The sequence below is a fragment of the Zingiber officinale genome, chromosome 9A, assembly GCF_018446385.1.
Source record: "Zingiber officinale cultivar Zhangliang chromosome 9A, Zo_v1.1, whole genome shotgun sequence".
In the NCBI taxonomy this organism is placed as follows: domain Eukaryota; kingdom Viridiplantae; phylum Streptophyta; class Magnoliopsida; order Zingiberales; family Zingiberaceae; genus Zingiber; species Zingiber officinale.
Window position 1 is genome coordinate 117278438 of NC_056002.1, and position 20536 is coordinate 117298973.

The window sequence follows — 20536 nt, forward strand, 5'->3', positions numbered from 1 at the left end:
ATGTTTGCTTTGACTTTTGATGGATCAAGTTTCTTTCATTGAGAACCTTCTTTTTTGTCGGGTTTTCAAATAAGTGATTAAATATTGTGACTAAGCGTTGTTTATGGAATCTAGAAATGTTATTGATGAGAATAAGTGACCTTGTGGAAAAGTTAACATGCAAAAATGGAGGCTCACATGTCTCCTAGTAAGTTGGTAAATCCTCTTTATCATAAATTAAGTTAATGTTTAAGTAAGCAATACATAAACAAGAAGGATAACCAAGTTTCCTTATAGTATGGCTTAATAACATTGATAGGGAGGCTCTAAGAGGAATTTTTATAGGAGTATTTGTGTTTATGAATGCAAGACTATCACGTATATCATGGCTGTTTGTTTTATAACAAACATTAGGAACAAATGATCAAGAGTTCCATCACAAGCAAATTTGACAATGTAATGTTCTCCTAAACCATGTAGGTTCCTCAGCCACACTATAATTGTTGCAACACTTCCAAATGTCGATAGGCAATTCAAGCAATCTACCACTGAGGAAGGCCACACCTACCAAAGGAGCAACATTGAGTGAGCATTGCCCCCAAGGGCTGTCACAGTTGGTTCATGCAAGGGTGTTGCTATCAATAGGTCGGGGTCGATTCCTAGCGGGTGCGGAATGCCCCGTTGGTTGCCTCAACCCCTCCTTTGCATGCGCTATTATTGCTGGGCGAAGCCTCCTGTAATTTACCGCCCTTCCAAATAGTGGGGGGCCATCCTCGAGGGGCTATCGAGGTGACGGTTTCACCTTTTGTTGTCCAACATTGAGCGAGCATTGAGACATGTAACAAACTATCTCCAAATGAGAGGGTGTCATCTTCGGCTAAAGCTTCAATGACATGTTGAGAGCTTGTTAATAGATCACCTAATGTGATAGGTCATCAATGGTCTAGGAGGTACGTGCAAAGATAGGGCATTGTCATGGCTATATATATGACTGTGCTTGAGACACCTAAGCCAACCATGCTATTGGGGTATGAAAGAGTGGAATGTCTGCTGTGGAGACAATAAAGGCATCATTGCTAAGAAGAGTTACCCAAAGAGCTCCAGTGCTCCTAGACCGTTTTGGCCACGTGAATGAGCCATAGTTGAATGCAACACAACAATCTCCCTAGAAGTACTATTCGGGGTGATTTAAGGTTCTTTGAACTATGGAGGAGCATCAATCATCAACAGCATTGGTAAAATCAGGCTGCAACACGCATGATTGTGATCCACCAACGAGCATGCACAACCCACTATCAATGCTCAGTCATATATCTAGTTTGATCCCTGAATAACTTGATGAATACTTTATTTGCCAGCGTAGGAAATGAAACCAAAACCTTTTGATCTTCCCAACAACTTACTATTGACTATGTAAGCTTTCAAAATGATCCCAAATGGTTGAAGTATTCTTGGGACAATATACCATTCTAACCGAAGCTACATTGCCTACAAACAGTTTACCGTCTATAAGATGGGTGCAGTAGGTGGCGAGTTCTTCTGCTTAGACATGCTTCTGTTTCCATGGGTAAATGTTGATATCCTACATTGAACACAATTTTGTCTCAGGAGTTAACCATGACTTAGTTACCCATTTGAGTTTATCTAGTGAAATTTTGCTCTTTGTAGTTTCTCCTATTACCCAATGGATATAGACACGCTAGAACTCTTTTCCTCATATTCATTTCCACACTGGCCTAATCATTGTTGGTTGGCAATTTGGGTATATTACATTTGATTAACATGCTGTGAGGCTGTCTTTCTAGTTTCTGTTTCATAAATTAAAAGCTCTACATGTATAACATTTTTTGCTTATACTTGCATAATTAACTTAGCTTAAGGTTGGTTTATATTCAAGAGCATCCCTAGTAATTACAGTTTAAGGTTTTTGTTTTCTACTAATTTTTATATTGTTTCTCTTCTTGCATTCTCCTTTTATGTGTTATGATGCCAGATTGATATTCTCTCTTTTAGGTATTGCAATCAGTATGTTGATAAGGATGCTTTAATATACCTTACCCTGGCAAATGAGATGCTTCATGAACTTTATCCTGATATTATTACAATTGCTGAAGACGTAAGTCATTTAACTTGTCATCTGTCCATGTTCATTAGGCAACCTGGTTTTCAATATTAAGTGAATCGTTTCAATATCTTATGATACAACCAATTTATCTATCAATTGTAGTTTCAATAAACTTAATCCTCCAAAATCAAACTTCTGTATATGCCAAATTTTTTAAAAGTGTATGCAGTTGTTATGTGATCAACCTACCATGTAATGTAGCTCATATATGTGACCACACATGATATCTATATTAATAAAATATTTTAAACTATTATATTGACGATAATACACTATATGTATGGAAAATGCATTATGCATAACATATTTATATTGATAAGTATTCATCAGTCAAACCTTAACAGTGAACATTAATAGCATTGTTTAAAATCATGAGCTGTGTTGGTATTTCAGTTTCTTACCAGAATGACACAGTTGTACTTATTTATAAGATATATAACAATGTACATATACAAGTATATATTAGTAATTAGTAAATCACATTAAATATAGAAGTATATAGTTGAAAGCAATATCATGAACAATGTTCAAAGTAAACCATTAGACATTATACATGAATTGAACAAATGACATCAGTTGGCTCACCAACTCCTCTAAATTTTCACTTTGTTTAAAATAAAAGCTTTGCTGACATCCTTTGTTTTAAAATCAATCTTAATTTCTCTTGAAAAAGTCTCCTATTTCTGAAAATTTATGAGATGTTATGTTGGGGAAAGTTTATAAAAAGAATCCATTATTCCTATGAATTTTCCTCTGAAGTTTTCAGAAAACCGAGGATTCTATTGAAACAACAAATTAAGTAGTCAGGAAATATTTTCTTTTTTCCCGCAAAGAGCAAGTAAACAAAGGAGCAACACCATTAAAATTTTTGGCATGTGGTACAAGAAAGTTTGTATTTTGATGCTGAACTATTAGGGCCCTGGATAAATTTGTCTTAATCTCATAATCCAACACCAGAAAGTTGGAATATAATTCAGTGTAAACAGGCAAGTATAAGATGAATGGTAGCACAAGAAATGACCAACAACCACCAAATCCAGCCAAGGAAATTGGAATATAAATATAAAACAGTTCAAAATAGCTAGAATTGTATTGAATTTAAAACATTTAAAGTTTCTGAATTGCTGTATATGATTTCTTACCCACACTTAGAAACTCTAGAAGATCTAGCATGAAGATCGAAAAAGCACCATTCAGATAATAAAACAAGGAAGCTGACAATATTACTACACATCAAGATAAAAACCTGCATTTTTTGGCTGGGGAGAGGTTAGCTGTTAGGTGGTGGACATGGGTGAATTGAGACCATTAAAAGTGAAGGGGCAAAAGGAGTCATGGGAAATTTAGAAGGGCAGTAACCAACAGGCAGACAACAGACAAGGGAGAGAAATATTATTTTGGTACTTGCTATATGCAAAATGACAACAAACCATTAAAAAAAAAGGACAATGTTTATTCTCCAAGCTCCCAAGCTGCATACATCTTTTGAGATCTTGTGCTCTCATTTTCCATCAAACACTAATTATCATCAAGATCACTCACTCTTCCAACTAGCTCACAAGGCTAGCCAAGTTTCACCTGCAGTATGCTATCCCTGGGTCTGTACCAATATCATACTATTTCTCTTTGTGTAACATATATTTTGGTGAACTATGAAATTGCTCTATCTATGGTGATTTTGTTTCACACTTGTATTTGTTCAGTTGCATAGCTATGTAATAAATTAAGAACATGAAAACTAGAACAATTTCTAGTTGGTTTATTTCATTTGATAACATTGGTCTCAGTTACACAGCTAACCTTTTATTGTTCATACTTGTTTGACTTGATGAGTTTTTCTTTTTTATATTTTAGGCCACATTTTATCCTGGATTGTGTGAGCCAACAACGCAAGGCGGTTTGGGATTTGACTACTGGGTTAACTCTTCTGTGTCTGAAATGTGGTTGTGGCTGCTTGAGAATGTCCCAGATCAAGACTGGAGCATGAATAAGGTATCTGACTGCAATCAGACAGCCGATTTGCTGTAAAAATTTCCTTGTCTACAAAGTTATTTGTTCATCCTTTATTCATTATACTTCAGCTTTAACATATCCTAAAGGTTGCAAAATTAGATTGCTTAGTTACAACCTTGTTCTATTTTCTCTTTGGATTCCACGCTTCAACCCTTTTATAAAAGAAAAAAGAGAAAGAAAAAGAAAATGAAAAGCTATTAATTCTAGGGAACAGAAGAAAATGTGGCCAATTTATGCTTTCAAATACTAATTGTCAACGTATTTAGTGGTCTGACCAAGGGATCTACAGGATCATATTAATATTTGATTGTTTGTGAACATAATCTCGAAATATGCTTTTCAAGATCTAGTTGACTGCCATCCCCATGCCTTTTGTTACTTCATTGGGTAAATTCAAGATACGGTTTAAAATTTTGAGCCGTATCAGAGTTTCAGTTTATTACCGGAATAATACGGTTTCGGTATCGTATCGTCCCGATCTAGTTTCGGTACCTTTTTAATATAAAATATATTAATTAAAAAAATATTATTATAATATTTGATTACTATAAATATTTACTATCAAGTTAAACTAATATTTTAAAAATTAGGATTGAGAAAAAACTCAATTTAGGATTAATTAAAGTCTAGACATAGTGATTAAGTGATTAGGATAAAGTAGATTTAAATTAAATTGATTTTAATCCGTCTAAGGAGGAAATTTTTTCATATATATTTAAGGAGGAAAGGAATAAGAAAAATTAAGTAAAAATGAATTTTTTTCATGTGTTTAAGGATGAAAGTAATAAAAAATAAATAAAATATGAGAATGAAGGAGAAATAATTAAGAGGGGAAAGAATTAACCATTTAAAAAATAAAACTCAGTGGCCTTGTGCTGCCCATCGCGGTTTTGCGTGAGGCTTTTGGCGGCCCGAGACTGTTGCAAGGCCTTCATTTGTACGATGCGTGCGCGAGGCCGCAGGGCCTTCCGGGGTCATGTTGGTGCCATGCTAGTTGGCGGGCGGAACAATAAGTCTTGCCCATGTCGTCTGACATGACACGAGATTTTAAACCATGATTCAAGATGACAATGATAGAAAATAAACAAAGAAATGATTGTTCTTTGTTTGCTGTTTCCAAATGATATTGCCTACTACTTGGTCAAACATGTTAAAGTTATGTTAAGAATATTTACATCTAGGACCCTTATATAAATATATCTCGTAATTGGTTCAAAGATATCCTTGATTCCTAAAGTTTTACAAATATATTCAATTCAAAGACCTTTCATTGGCTTGGTAAGCCTGCTAATTGATTATCAAAGTAACAAAAGATCTAATGATCTCTTTTGTTTACTTTTCTCTTTGACAAAATAGTAGTCAACCTTGTATGTGCTTTGCCCTTGCATTAAAACCTAAATTGGAGGTGATGTGCAGGTAGCTTGAACTTGGTAACAGATACTTACATAAAAATAATCCATATAATTTATCGAGTGAGGCATATTTATATACAAATTGGGGGATTTACTTTTAGGAAATTATGATTAGGCTAATTGGTAGATATATATTAACTAATATATACCGATAATATGGTAACTAATATATATAGATATGATAACTAATATATCTTGGTAATGCTCCCCCTAAGTTCAAGTCCGAACCCCCCAAGTTTCGAACCCCTTTTAAAGCTTTTGTGAAGATGTCCCTAGGTTGTTCTCTAATCTTCACATATCTTGTAGAAATTAAACTTTGTTAAATTTTCTCACGAACAAAATGACAATCAATTTTATTATGCTTAGTTCGCTCATGAAATACAGGATTTGATGCAATATGAAAAGTAACTTGGTTATCACACCATAGTTTAATTGGTATTGGAATTTTAAGTCCTACTTCAGTCAAGAGTTGATATGTCCACATTATCTCGCACACAGACGGTGCCATAGCCCTATATTCTGACTTTGCACTGAATCATGACACAATGTTTTGCTTCTTATTCTTCCATGAAACTAAATTTCCTCTACAAAGATACAATAACCTAAAGTAGATCTTCTATCCATTTTGAAACCTGCCAAATGATGAACGGTTGGAAATGACATAAATTGACTGACAACACTAACCAAATATGCAATATCTGGACAAGTCACGGTATGATAATTCAACTTCTCAACCAATCTTCGATATCTCTCAGGATGTTCAAATAGTTTCCTATCTCATGTGAGATGTATGTGCTGAGTCATTGGAACACTACAAGGCTTTGCCGTAAATTTTTCCATCTCAGTTAATAAGTCGAGAACATATTTTATCTGAGATAGAAATATGTCTTTTTTCTCATAACTTTAACACCGAAGAAATACTTTAGCACCCCAAGTTTTTCGTATGAAACTGAGTAAGAATGAAAGATTTAACAGATGAGATTCTCGTAGTATCACTTCCAGTGATAGCAATATCATCCATATAGACAACTAATAAAATGATACAAACTACTGACTACTTGTAGAACACAGAATAATTAGACTTGCTTTTCATCATACTAAAATTTTCAACAACCTAATTGAATTTTCCCAACCAAGCACGAGGACTCTATTTCAAACAATACAAAGATTTTCGAAGACGAGAAACTTGCCCTGACTCCCTGTGAGCAACAAAACCTGGAAGAGAAACATTCTTGATATCAAGTTGATAGCGGCCATTGAAATAAACAATCGAATGGATGTTAACTTTGAAACAGGAGAAAACGTGTCATAATAATCCACTCTATAGATCTGAGCATTGAGCATAGCCTTTAGCGACAAGATGAGCCTTTAATCTGGCAACTGACTCATTCTGATTGACTTTAACTGCGAATACTCATTTGCATCCAATAGCCTATTTCCCTAAAGGTAGATCGGTTAAGTTCCAAGTGTCAGTGTCATTGTCATCTAAAACATTCATCTTTTCTACCATTGCATCTTTCCAACCAGAATGAGATATGACCTCATGCATAGTCTTAGGAATAGAGATAGAGTAAAGTGAAGTAATAAAAAAACAAGAAGAAGACAACAAGCCATTATAAGAAATAAAAGAAGTATGATAAGTAAAACACTAGCGTTTACCTTTGTGTAACACAATAGGATCATCGTTCGGGACTGGATCTGATGACAGAATAGTAGGTGCACGACATGAATCTAGAGGGTGATGCTAGGAGTAAACTCGAATAATAGGAGGCGAGCCGGTTTAGGGACAGGTGCGGACGATGTGATATAATACATCAACAAATCATCATCCTCCCTTTGATGAGTTGGAATAGGTGAGAACAGGAAATAAGGTGTGTCTTCCACGAAGGTAATATCAATTGAGACAAGATATTTGTTAATACTGGAACAATAATAACCTTTCTGAAGACGAGAATAACCAAGGAAGATACACTTCAAAGAATTAAGATCTAATTTAGTGACATGTGGACAAACATCCTGAATAAAACAAGTACTACCAAATATCCTAGGGTTAATAGGAAAAATAACTTATTGGGAAAAAGGATTTTGTAAGGGCTCACTATAAAGAACAGAGGATGATATGTCGTTAATGAGAAAACATACTGTAGAAATTGCATTAGTCCAAAAAGGTTTGCGAACATTTATTTAAAATAAAAGGACCCTTACAGTTTCAAAAAGATGTCTATTTTTACGTTCAACCATATCATTTTGGACGGAGTGTCAACCCAAGAGGTTTCATGAAGCATGTCATTCTGACCCATATACGATTGGAGATGTATATTCTTTAGCATTATCACTTCGCAAAGTACTGATGCACGTATTGAACTGAGTTTTAATTTCAACACAAAAAGCACAAAACAGGAATGATTTTTCATTAAATATAATCCGGTTACATGAGAATAATCATCCACAAAAGTAACAAACTAAAACCAAAAAAGGACAGCCCGGTGAACGAAGCTCCCGTTATGCGGGGTCCTGGGGAAGGATCCATTGTACGCAACCTTACCCTGCTTTTTGTAAGAGGTTATTTCTAGGATTTGAACATGTGACCTTTTGGTCACAAAACAACTTTACCATTGCGCAAAGGCTCTCCTTCAAAATACCTAAAACCAAGTTTAGATAAAATAGGACAAAGACCCCAAATATCAGAATCAACTAATTCAAAAGGAATAATAGCATGTTTATTTACTCTTGGACTCAAATTAAGATGGTGATGTTTTGTTAACTGACACAACTTACAATCTAATGAAGACGCCTTACCATATAGTGGACAAAACTTCTTGAGCAAAGGGAGATATGAATGCCCCAACCTAGCCTCGAAAGGAGAAGTGTTACTGGAGCAAGCAAAAGAATTTGAGAGCGGTGTGTCAAGAATGTAAAGGCCTCTAGACTCATGTTTGTCAAAAGATCCTAAAATAAGCAATAATTAGAAGAAAAAAAATGAGACACAACAGTTAAAATTATGAGTTAATTGACTAACAGAGAGCAAATTAAAGGATAAATTAGGTAAATATAAGGCAGAGAAAGCAAAGGGGTTGGATTGATAGTGCCAGACCCACAATCACAAGATGGAGACACATCAGCTATAGTAACAGCATGAGTGTTAGCTTTGGATTGAAAAGTAGAAAAGAGATTAGAATTATTAGTCATATGATTCAATGACCTATTTGGAGGATAAGGAAAGAAGACATATTTGTTTACCTGAATCAGCAATAACAATGACAAAGGGAGATGACGACTTGAATGATTCATGATATTTTGAGAATTTGGCAAATTCATTTGCAGAAATAAGGACTGATTTATCAGCGGCGTCATTAGTGAATGCAATATGGGTCAAGTGTTTTTGTTGATTTTTGTACAGAAACTTTCTACACTCAAATTTTGTATGGCTTGACTTACAATAGTAATTGCATACAATACCACTAGAATTTGGCCTTCGAATTTGCAAGTCCTGGGAGCCTTTTCCTTTGTTTTCATTGTGACTAGTTGATCTTTCAGGCACATAATTAGTATTACAACTTACCAAAGCACCACTAAGTGGAACAGGTGTAGTACTTTCTATACGGAGAATGTGACTAAATACATCTTGTTTTCTATACGGAGGATGTGACTAAATACATCTTGTAGAGAGATCTTAGAACCAGAGAGAACTTGTGACTTAGCAGACTCAAAGTCAGGAGATAGGCCAACAAAGAAGCTTAGACATGTGCTCTCGTTGGATTTGTTGAACCTTTACATTAGAGCTAAAGGGCAGTAGCATATTAAGCTCCTCATATGTCTTTTTGAATGTCATAAAATAATTAATCAAAGGCTGATCTTATTTTTTCACATGTTAAAAGGCATTGCAAACCTCATACATATGGGAAAGATTCTCTTTTTTAGAGTATAAAAAAAGTCAAATAATCCATCAGTTCTTTAATAAATTCACAATGATTGATCAAACCAATTGCCTCACTATCAATACAATTCCGAATCTAAACGAATAAGCGAGCATTTTCTCTTAACCATGTATGTTTCGAATCATCTTTAGGAGGATCATCAGTCAAATGACCATCTTTATCAATACTTCGTAGATAAAGATGAATAGTCTTACTTTAATCCAAATAGTTTGAACCATTTAGCTTATGATACGTGATCTTAGACATCACGGGCACTACATCCATTACAATAGAAGATTTATTCTCAATCATAAGCTTTTATCCCACGGGAGAAGGACAATTGACCAAAATGCAGTGACGGTGGGAAGAGAAAATGCAACAACAAGAGATGGATGGGGCCTTTGCAGCTAAGGTGCACAGAGAAAGCACAGCGATAGGAGAAGAGAAAAATCAACAACAGGAGATAATGCCTCTGCAGCTAAGGTGCACAGAGAAAGCACAGCAACAAGAGAAGAGAAAAATCAACAACAGGAGATAATGCCTCTGCAGCTAAGGTGCACAGATCTCTAGCTTGTGTTGGAAAGAGAAAACATAGAGAAAAGAAACAGTGGATTTGTTGAACCTTCACATCAGGGCTAAAGGGCAACAACATATTAAGCTCCTCATATGTCTTTTTGAACCCTATAAAATAATTAATCAAAGGTTGTTCTTATTTTTCCACATGGTAAAAAGCTTTGCAAACCTCATACATGCGGGAAAGATTCCCTTTTCTAGAGTACAAAAAAAAAAAATCAAATAATCCATCAGTTCTTTAACAAATTCACAATGATTGATCAAACCAATTACCTCGCTATCAATACAATTCCAAATCTGAAGGAACAAGCGAGCATCCTCTCTGAGCCATGTATGTTTCGAATCATCTTTAGGAGGATCATCAGTCAAATGATCATCTTTATCAATACTTCGGAGATAAAGACGAAAAATCTTACTTCAATTCAAATAGTTCGAACCATTTAGGTTATATACGTGATCTTAGACATCACAGGCACTGCATCTGTCACAATAGAAGGCTTATTCTCAGCCATAAGCTTTTATCCCATGGGAGAAGGACAATCGACCAAAACGCAGCAACGGTGGGAAGAGACAATGTAGCAACAGGAGATGGATGGGGCCTCTATAGCTAAGGTGCATAGATCCCTAGTTTGCGTCGGAAAGAGAAAACACAACAATAACAGGAGAAGAGAAAGCACAGCAACAGGAGAAGAGAAAAAGCAGTGATAGGAGATGGAGCCTCTGCAGCTAAGGTGCACGGATCTCTAGCTTGCGTCGGAAAGGTCTAAGGGCAGACATCGAAAGTGGTGAAGCAAGACAAGAAGAAGAAGCCCCATGGCAGGGGTGGCGACTTAGTTGGGTCGGACGCGCGTGTGACTGCTATAGCAAGAAGCAGCGCTGAGGTTGTCGTGGCACGAGGCGAGTGTGATTACAGCAATGGGCAGCGCGATTGCGAACTGATGCGGCGGAAAGGTTGTCGTGGCAAGAGACGAGCGTGAACGCGAAATAGGCAGTCGGATCGTGGCAATTTTTTTTTCTCTCTCAGAGGATTTGCCCTAATTTCTTTGATTGTCTGGAATTTGGTTAGGATTGTTTCTTAGCAGGGCGTGTGCAGTAGAGGGCTTGTGGGAGGAGGGAGTGAATCGGCGGAGATGCACCCTAATTTCTAATCACTAAGGCTCTGATACCATGATACTTGAGAGAAAAAAAATCCATATAATTTATCAAAGAGTGAGGCATATTTATCTACAAACTAGGGATCTATTTTTAGAACTAATTAACAATTAGTCTAATTGACAGATATATATTAACTAATATATACTGATAATATGATAAATAATATATACAAATATAGTAACTAATATATATTGATAATAGTAACATAGTTTATTGGTTCAACAGAAGCAATACTCATCTCTGTTATTAGTTGTTTAAGCTAAACAAGCTCACATGTAGCTATTAGGGTAGTTGCATGTATTGTTCCTTTGCATGACATTTTGTCACTGCATTTTCCTTTCTTTTTTCTTTTTAAAACTTTTTTAGGGTATGGAACATCTTAAAAGCACACGATAGTTTATTGTAGATCTCCAATCTTGAACACCTGTGCAATCTCTAATGAGACCTAATGGCATTTGAGAATTGCCCATGTAGGATGGGCACCCAATGGCAGAAAGCTGAAAACTAATGAGACAGACAAAGATATTCTGTGCATGAGAAAAAAAGGAGAAAATAATAGTAGTCTCTTGCGGCATTGTATGCCTGGGTTTGAATTTTATAATGAAACCAACAACATTTTACTCATTCACGATGAGTGAGGTATGAGAGAGCAAGAGCTATGAGAATTGGGTGGGCAGCAAATCACATACAAATTTTAGGGAGAAAGCTGAGCAAGCAAGAAATCACAAGCTGATTTAAGGAAGGTAGGACAGTTTTGTGGCTAGGCTTCCATGACAGTGGCAGGAGGTTCAGGAGAAAAGGTTTTGAAGAAATATAAAATTGTGATTTTGAAGTAGGGTTTTGTCGCACTATGAAACCCATAGCCTTGAATGGGGATTGCGCAAAGAAACCAAACCGTGTGATAGCATTGACTATAATCCCACAATGAAATTGGGTCAAAATTTGCCCTTCACTGTGAGTTGTTTATGTCACCTGTACCATTTGATATTATTGTATACATGGTTAAACAAAGTTCCAATTCACTGAGTGTTATAATACACAAAATGTCTTAATAATATATACATTGGAATTATCTTTCATCAGAATTAGAATGATAACTTTTATTGTTTACTTTTGTTTCATAGGATAACTGTTGTTTCTAACTTGTATCCTAATCTAACAATTTACCTATATGTCTAGTGCAGATTGCGAGTGTACTTCTGAGCAATCAGTTAAACAGACATAATATGCTCTTGTATGCTGAGAATCATAATCAGGTAGCACTTATTGTGTCTCATAGGTTCTGATGAGCTTGGTATCTATGTTATCTAATTTTCTCTTTGAAGCTTATTTCTCTAGTTATTCTTCAATTTATTTGGTTTTGGACTATCCAACTGAAGTAGTTTATCCATACTATTTGATGATGAGAACCTTCTGTGCTTTCAAGAATATTTTCCAATTATAACTAGATTAACCTATATTGCTATAAATCTTACCAGTTCACATCAATGTTTCTGAAACAAAGTCCATTCTTTTGCATCAATTAAGATCCTTGTCATAGATGAGTTTTCTCCTACTGTTTCAGTCAAGGCTTTTATCCTGGGTCACTACCAGTAATCAAATTGTGGGCAGTTTGGTACTTGTGGCCATGTACCATAATTTACCTACCATATTTTGGCTCTACAATCAACTAATGACCAATAGCAGCAGCAGTGATGATAGTCATCTTGCTTCTCTTGTTAAAGTAGGAAAATTTAAACAACATAATAAGACAGATTAGACAGTGAAATATTTGTGAACCTGCAAATGTCTGTTTTATTTTATTATGTACAACCACTAGGCAGGATGTGAAAAAAAAATTGATTTAATGATTGAGGGGGTCATAGTTTATCAGGTTCAGCACCAATAGTTCTAACTTAAAGTGCGGAGCAATCAACATAACAATGATTGAATTCATGTAACTTAGGGCAAGAAATTATATAGCAAATAAAAGTCTTGAATTGGCATGAGTGCATGAAATTGGAGGAAACGCCTAAATAAAAGCATCATCTTCCCTAAATGATAAGGCAAACACCAGTTTGTATTTTAGTTACTATCTCTATCTGACCTAACTCAATCTCTAATGTAACATTAACTTAGTTTTTTTCCTAATTGATGACTAATTATACATTTTGATGATCTAATGCAGTCTATATCAGGAGGACGGTCCTTTGCAGAGATTTTGTTCAGCAAGACTGATGAGCATATTAGTGGATCTGACAATCTTCTGTTTAGAGGCTCTGCACTACATAAAGTATGTTAATAAAAAATAATTTACCTTTCAAGAAATCGTGCTAGTTTTTGTGGTACCTTCCTATTTTCCAAATATTTGCTTGCCTGTAGTTTGGAACTATTATCCTTTATTTTTTTTTTGATAAGTAAAAAATTGTATAGTATGAACCAAGAGTACAGGAGTTATTCCTTAGGAGTTACTCATATCTGACAAACTATAAGATCAGAGTAAAACTCACAAGGACCGGTGTATATGAAGTTGCGCACTCTTGAAAATCCTTTTAATGTTTAATTGTCCCTCACCAAAGAAACTATAGTTTTTAGCTTGTTATTCATAATAAATAACAGATGATAAGGCTAGATGACGAGCCTTTGTCAACACCCTGCTACCATGGTAGTGTCTACCAAAGACTCTCATTGCTTTCCGGTAGGTGGACATCTCCAGTGTCATATATAGTCAATCTCTAATCCTCCTCCATAATCTAGCAATAGGGGGTGGGGGCAGCCAAAGAATAGATGCTCTCCCGCACTTGTACACTGTCGATCCTCCCGATAATTCTCTCTGTCCTTGGTGAGAAGATGGCTATGTGCCAGCATCCAAAAGGTCGCATGACTTGACAGTAAGTTTGTCCGCCACAGTATTCGAACCCATGACTTTTTAGGAATAGAATGCCTAAGGAAGTATATGGCCGACCCCCACCCAGTAAACCAATCTGTTAATCTCTATCCAACAGATCCCGTATTTGATTGATCAGAGGGGAATCTAAGGCTGCCTCCCATGTCCATATGTTAGCTCACCGCGGGTATAATTAACTCATTTGATCCAAGGGCCGTCCTTTTTTGGTATCCTCCATAAGACCTTAGCCAAGGAGGGATAGGTTTCAAGCTCGCAAGTCCCGAACCTCCAAGCCACCTTCATCCTTAGGTCTGCACATATCAATAACACCCTGAGGTATTGGCAAGATGGACAACTAAAAGCACTCCACTACCTAAAGCACAGAAGTGATGAGTTGTGCCTTGCTAGCATAGAATAGTGTTCCCTGTGCCCAAGCGTTGATCCTTAGGACCAAAGAATCAAGTAGGGTGATGTAATCATAAATCCGAAGACGCGCAACCGCTAGCGGAATTCCCAAATATCAGAAAGGCATATAACCCTCCTAGTATAGCATAAAGTATGCTACATGGATATTTTCCCACTAATAGATTGGTTGACTTCAATTCTGATAGTTTCCGTAAGTATATGTTAAAGTGGATTGACTAACATCTTATCCCCAAAACTTGAGCTCAATATGTAGGTAGGTATACTTCATTAGACTATTGTGTAACTAGATATACTTGATTAGACTGGTCCAAGCATAACACATGGATTCATGGATAATATTTTTAACACATGCAAGATTTGAAGTCAAGACAACTTTATTTGGGTAGCATGTTAAAGTAGCTTGACTAGCTATTCATCCCAAAAGTCTGAATTGTTAAGAAAGAGATGAATCTATTTTTTAGTTATCTAATTCTTTGGTTTTTCTCAACTCATAATCTCTCAAACTCCAATCAATCATCCTTTATAACTAAGCAATTATACATGTCATTGCTGAACATGCCATGACATCTTAATCTTTTTCTTATTTGATCATCCATGGGTTGCACGTTGAAGGAGATGTGAAAATAATAGGACTAGTTCTCTATTTCTTGCTGTAGCAAATGTACAAGAGAGATTCTGTAAATACAATGTAAAGCAAGAAAAAAGTAAATGAAATACATATTTCCAAGAAGACATTAAAGGAAGCTAGGGAAGCCCAAAAGACATCTAGGGAAATGGCAAAGCATGCTTACAATTACTATTTTATTTTCAACACTCCTCCTCAAGTTGGGTTGTACATGTTGTACACGCCCAACTTGCCACATAGCTCTTCAAAGTTGTTGCATGGGAGAGCAATGTCGGTTAATTTCAATGTGCTTCGTTCTATCGTGGTGAACCAAATTTTTGGTGATACTGATAGTTGCTTGATTATCGCACCACAATTTAACTAGAGATTCTGAGATTATTCAAAATTCTTCGGATCAATATTCCTTCACAGATTCTAAGAGCAAGAGCCCTGTATTCAGCTTCAACACTGCTTCTAGCCACTCCGGACTACTTTTTGCTTCTCCAAGTCACCAAATTTCCCATTACATACGTGCAGTAGCCAGAGGTTGATCGTCTGTCATTAATGTTTCCAACCCAATATGCATCCGTGTAAACGTGTATGCCTGTGTCTTCAGTTTTCCGGACTAGTAGCCCTTTGCTCAGAGTACTTTTAAGATATTTGAGAATCCTATAAATGGCTTTCATGTGTTCTTCTATGGGATGATTCTTGAATTGGCTTACCACACATATAGTAAATTCGATATCTGGTCGAGTGTGTGATAGATAGAGCAGTCTGCCTATAAGTCGTTGGTATCCCCCCTATCTGTTGGTGCTTGGCCATTTTCTGAAACAATTTTATTTGATCCATCCATCGGGGTATCCACTGGTTTGCATCCAAGCATTCTAACTTCCTTTAGTAGATCTATTGTGTATTTTTGTTGTGAAAGAAAAATACCTTATTTCAATCTTGCGAGTTCCATTCCTAGGATGAGTTTTGGATCTCCGAAATCTTTGGTTTCAAATTCTCGTGTGAGGAGCTCCTTTAGTACAACTATTTCTTTCTCGTTGTCCCATGTGATAGTGATGTTGTCCACACAAACAATAAGAATGGTGATTTTGTTGTCAATTGAGATTTTGACAAACAGAGTGTGGTTCGTTTGACACTATTTGTACCTGTGTTTGGTTACAGATGTGGCAAACTTGTCAAACCACGCTCTAGGGGATTGTTTGAGGTTATATAAGGATTTGTGTAATCTGCGTGCTTTGTTAGGGTATGGTCTGATTCCAGATGGAACTTCCATATAGAATTCTTCATCCAAGTCTCTATTTAGAAAGGTGTTTTTGACATCCAATTGGTGGGGCTGTCAGTTCTTGTTAGCGGCCAAGGAAAGGAGAATCCTGATTGTGTTAAGTACAGCGACTGGAGCGAAGGTCTCTTGATAATCTATTCCATAAGACTGTGAGAAACCCTTTGCGACCAGTCGTGTTTTCAATCTTTCAATTGTTCCACCCACCTTGTGTTTGACTTTGAATATCTACTTGCACCCAATTATTTTTTTTTCCCCTTTTGGTAGTTCATAGATGGACCTAATGTCATTTTTCTGTAGTGCCCTTATCTCCTCATTTACTGCTGGTTTCATTTTGTCTGATTTAGAGCTTCATTAATGTTGGATGAGGCCTAAATGTTGTCGAAGGAGGCTATACGTGCTCGGTATTTTGAGGATAGCCTTTCATAAGAGATGAAATTAGAAATGGAGTGCATTGTGCATGATCTAACCCCTTTCCTTAAAGCAATTGGTATTTCCAAATCATGGGTAAATTAGACTCATGATTTAAGGTCGTATCATTGTCAATAGGATCTGGATCTAGTTCCAACTTTTGGACCCGTGTTGAGTGTGTTTTTCGTCTAGTATATACACAAACTTCTTCTGGTGGATTAGGTTTGGTAGGGGATGTGTTTATGTCCGAAGTAGGCTAAGGCATTAGTGTTTGTGTCAGGAGTAGGCTCAGACATAGTGTTTGTGTTAGGGTCTTAGGGATTATTTCAAGCTCTTTGGGATGATATTCTCTCAATTTCTCCCCTTAAATATCGGACTTGGGGTAGTATGTCTGATTTTCAAAGAATGTGACATCCATAGAGATGAAGGTTTTCTTGGTGGTAGGTGAGTAACATTTGTATCCCTTTTGAAGGGATGAATATCCAGGAAAAATGCATTTGGTGGAGTAAGGGTCAAGTTTGCCCCCGATGATGTTTGTAGATGTGGACAAAGGATGTGCACCCAAAGATTGGAGTGACCGAAGAAGTTTAGTGTGTGGGAAAGATTGGAGAAGATGTTGAACTGGGCTTTGGAAGTTGATGATGCGTGATGGTATACAGTTGATGAGGTATGTGGCGGTAGAGACGACATCACCCTAGAAGATTTTGGAGTGTATTGGAGGAAAACATTAGAGAACGAGTTACTTACAGGAGGTTTGTTTTTATGTTCGGCAACTTCATTTTGTTGTGGATGTAGGATCGAAAGCGCTAAAGGGGGGGAGGGTGAATAGCGCTGGCTTTCACGTTGTTTTAAAACAATCGATCGGAGTAAACGTTATGCAATGGAAATAAAAGAAACAATTGCAAACTCGAACACCAAGATTTACTTGGTTCGGAGCCGCGACTCCTACTCCAAGGTCCACATTTGTTGAGTGTTTACTTTGGACAATTCACTATCAATCCGGAAATATTACAAGAGGAGATGACAATTTAAATGCAATAAATTAAAAGTATACCAACAACTCAAGAATGGAGAAAGTCGAGCTTGTGGTTGTCGGAGTAGCTTTACAGCTTTGTCGGATTGTTTCGTTAGCAGTGCACAGTAGAAGAATCGTGAATTTCAGTTGTGTTCAGGCATCTGGTCGAGACAGGCTTATATTGCCTGTTGAGGGCGCCCTCAACCGCATGGAAGGCACCTCCAACCCCGCTGAAATCGCTGCGTCGATAAGCTCTGCCTCCCTCGCTGCTTATCCGCCTGAGGGCGCCTCCAAGCTCATGAAGGGCGCCCTCCACCCAATGTCCAGGGCGCCTCCAGCTCCATGGAGGGCGCCCTCTGCCCTACTGCGCGGAGATCTTCGACTAGTGCACCCGAGGCGCTTCCAAGCTTCATGGAGGGCGCCTCGGGTACTGTTCATCCAAAACTTTACATCTTTTTCACTACCTGCAAGATGTGTTAGTCCAAAATATAAAACATATCCTGCAAAACAGAGTTAAGCACAATAAAATCATATTAAGATAAATATTTGACAGTCACCGGACTGTCCGGTTCTGATTTTGGATTTCCATCCGGAAACCCTAGGTCGAACCGACTCCTATTGTTCTTTCACCGGGGAGCGCGTCCTCACTTGCTCCACTCAGGAGGGTTTATCTGTTGCCAGATCGGCCCTCCAGACCGACTGGATTTTTGCTCAGCGCCCGAGGCTCCAAGACTTTCTGCTGGACGTTCGCTCCACGACCCGTCCATTCTTTTCATCTGGTCCGCGACCACCCACCAGGACTTTCCACCTAGAGTCCCCAACCCTAGGGTTTTGCCCAAGCCTTCGACCTGTCAAGACTTTTTCGCCTAGGGTTATCACCCCCTAGGACCTAAGGTTACCACCCTTTAGGATTTTCCACCTGCCTAACCGCAGTTAGGACTTTTGCCTAAGTACACTTAGGACTTTCATGCAAACTCGATCAAACACGTTAGACCACAAATAATCTTAACTTTGAATCCTTTGTCATTATCAAAACTTAGGTTCGATTGTCGGACCTAAGTTTATCATATTTATATTTAATTGAATTTAGCTGTAGATTTATCATAGTTATTCCTTTGACTATCCAATCCCTCATACTCCACATTCTGTTCTTGCAACTGCTGGATTATGCATAAAAAATTGCTATTGCTTATCTGAAAAGGTACATTTCTGATGGTTCTGATTATCTTCCTCTAGAATACTAGTTATCTTCTCTCTTTCTTTTTGGTGAACATGAGTCGGCATATTCATAGAAGTTTCTTTCTGAGATATTCAACCACTTCCGATATCATATTTCAGATGATCAAATTACTCACATTTACAATGAGTGGAAGTGCTTACATAAACTTTATGGGGAATGAATTCGGACATCCAAATGTGAGGTTTTCTCATTTTATCTTTTTCCTTATTTTCAGTCTATTTTTTTCTTGTTTTATTTTATTTCTTGTTGTGATGATATGCTTCCTTCTGGACCACAATAATTAGTCTTATGGTGTTTTATTTTCTCAATAGAGAATCGAGTTTCCATTGGCAAGCAACAAATATTCATTTGCTTTGGCAAACCGTCAATGGGATTTGCTAATGACCGATTTGCACGGGCAACTTTTCAATTTTGATAAGGTAAGGATTTCAGTCCATTGGCTTTGTGTGGAATTATTGTTGTACCTTTGTGTTTATTGTTGGTTCTCAAAAGTCATTAATTTGCTTTACTAGATATGTCTTATCGCTATACTTTTGATTAATTTGGCTATAATAAGCTATATTTTCATGTTTATTGTAGCATAATGTTGTCTTGACAATAATGGCGTGTTTCTTCCATGTGTCATTCAAAAATCTTAACCTATATGTTATGGTTTAGTATTACTATTTTCTTTGTACTCCTAAGCTGTCCTATCACATGTTGAACTAGATACAATGTATCAAATCCTATTTTTCTTGCTATTCTTTGATTATTGTCGAGTTACTTATCCTTACTAATGCCTGTTGCCCCACCTTAGCATGATCTATTTTTGTTGTGACCTTTAATTACATACAACAACAAAAATTAAAGTTATATTATGAGAGAAAACTTGGAAGTAGATTTGCAAATTCCTTTAGTTCTAATGTTCAACTTCTACATAATCCTTGTTTGATAAAAGAACATTATATTTGTAATAAGGAAAAATACATTGTAGTTCCTCCAACTTGAGGGTGAGTTTAGACTTTAGGATGCGTTTAGTTCAAGTTATCAATCATAACCTTGGTTATGTGATTACCAAGTAATCACATAACCAAGGTTATAGGGAATACAATATAACCTAATGTTGTTTGGTTCGATCATAAGTAATATAATAAAAACTTGTTTGTTTGGAGATTTTACTATATAATCTAGTTGTACATTTACTATATTACCCCTGGTTCAATCCTAAATATTTTCACAACTAAATTAATTTGATATTTAGTTAATATTTTTAAAATAATATTAATATTAATATTAATATTAATTATAATAATTGATTGATTGTGAGTCAGATTTGGTCTCAGTTTTCGATTGAGTTTTAGTTAAAATTATTATAATATAAAATATAAAATCAAATTGTTTTAATTTATTTGATTTTAAAAGGAAATATCTTTTTTAATAATCTTAGAAATAAGATATGTCTTTTGACATTTTTTTCAAAATCTTCAACAAAATTGCTCTTCCTCCATTAACTTTGATTCTTGTCTTTTATGT

The 20536-nt window shown here is 36.5% G+C and overlaps 1 protein-coding gene across 2 annotated transcripts in view; it reads left to right on the forward strand.

The window, feature by feature from the left end:
* The window catches only part of LOC122019773 (1,4-alpha-glucan-branching enzyme 3, chloroplastic/amyloplastic-like), a 53965-nt gene that overhangs the window by 18363 nt on the left and 15066 nt on the right, over positions 1–20536 (forward strand). For both annotated transcript variants that reach the window (XR_006122026.1, XM_042577286.1), the window contains exons 11-16: positions 1993–2095; positions 3959–4096; positions 12359–12430; positions 13342–13446; positions 19123–19200; positions 19336–19443. Coding sequence is in view for 1 of the 2 variants with exons in the window: in XM_042577286.1 (XP_042433220.1) it covers positions 1993–2095; positions 3959–4096; positions 12359–12430; positions 13342–13446; positions 19123–19200; positions 19336–19443 (604 nt within the window). In the remaining variant the exon portion in view is untranslated. The remainder of the gene's footprint in view (positions 1–1992; positions 2096–3958; positions 4097–12358; positions 12431–13341; positions 13447–19122; positions 19201–19335; positions 19444–20536) is intronic.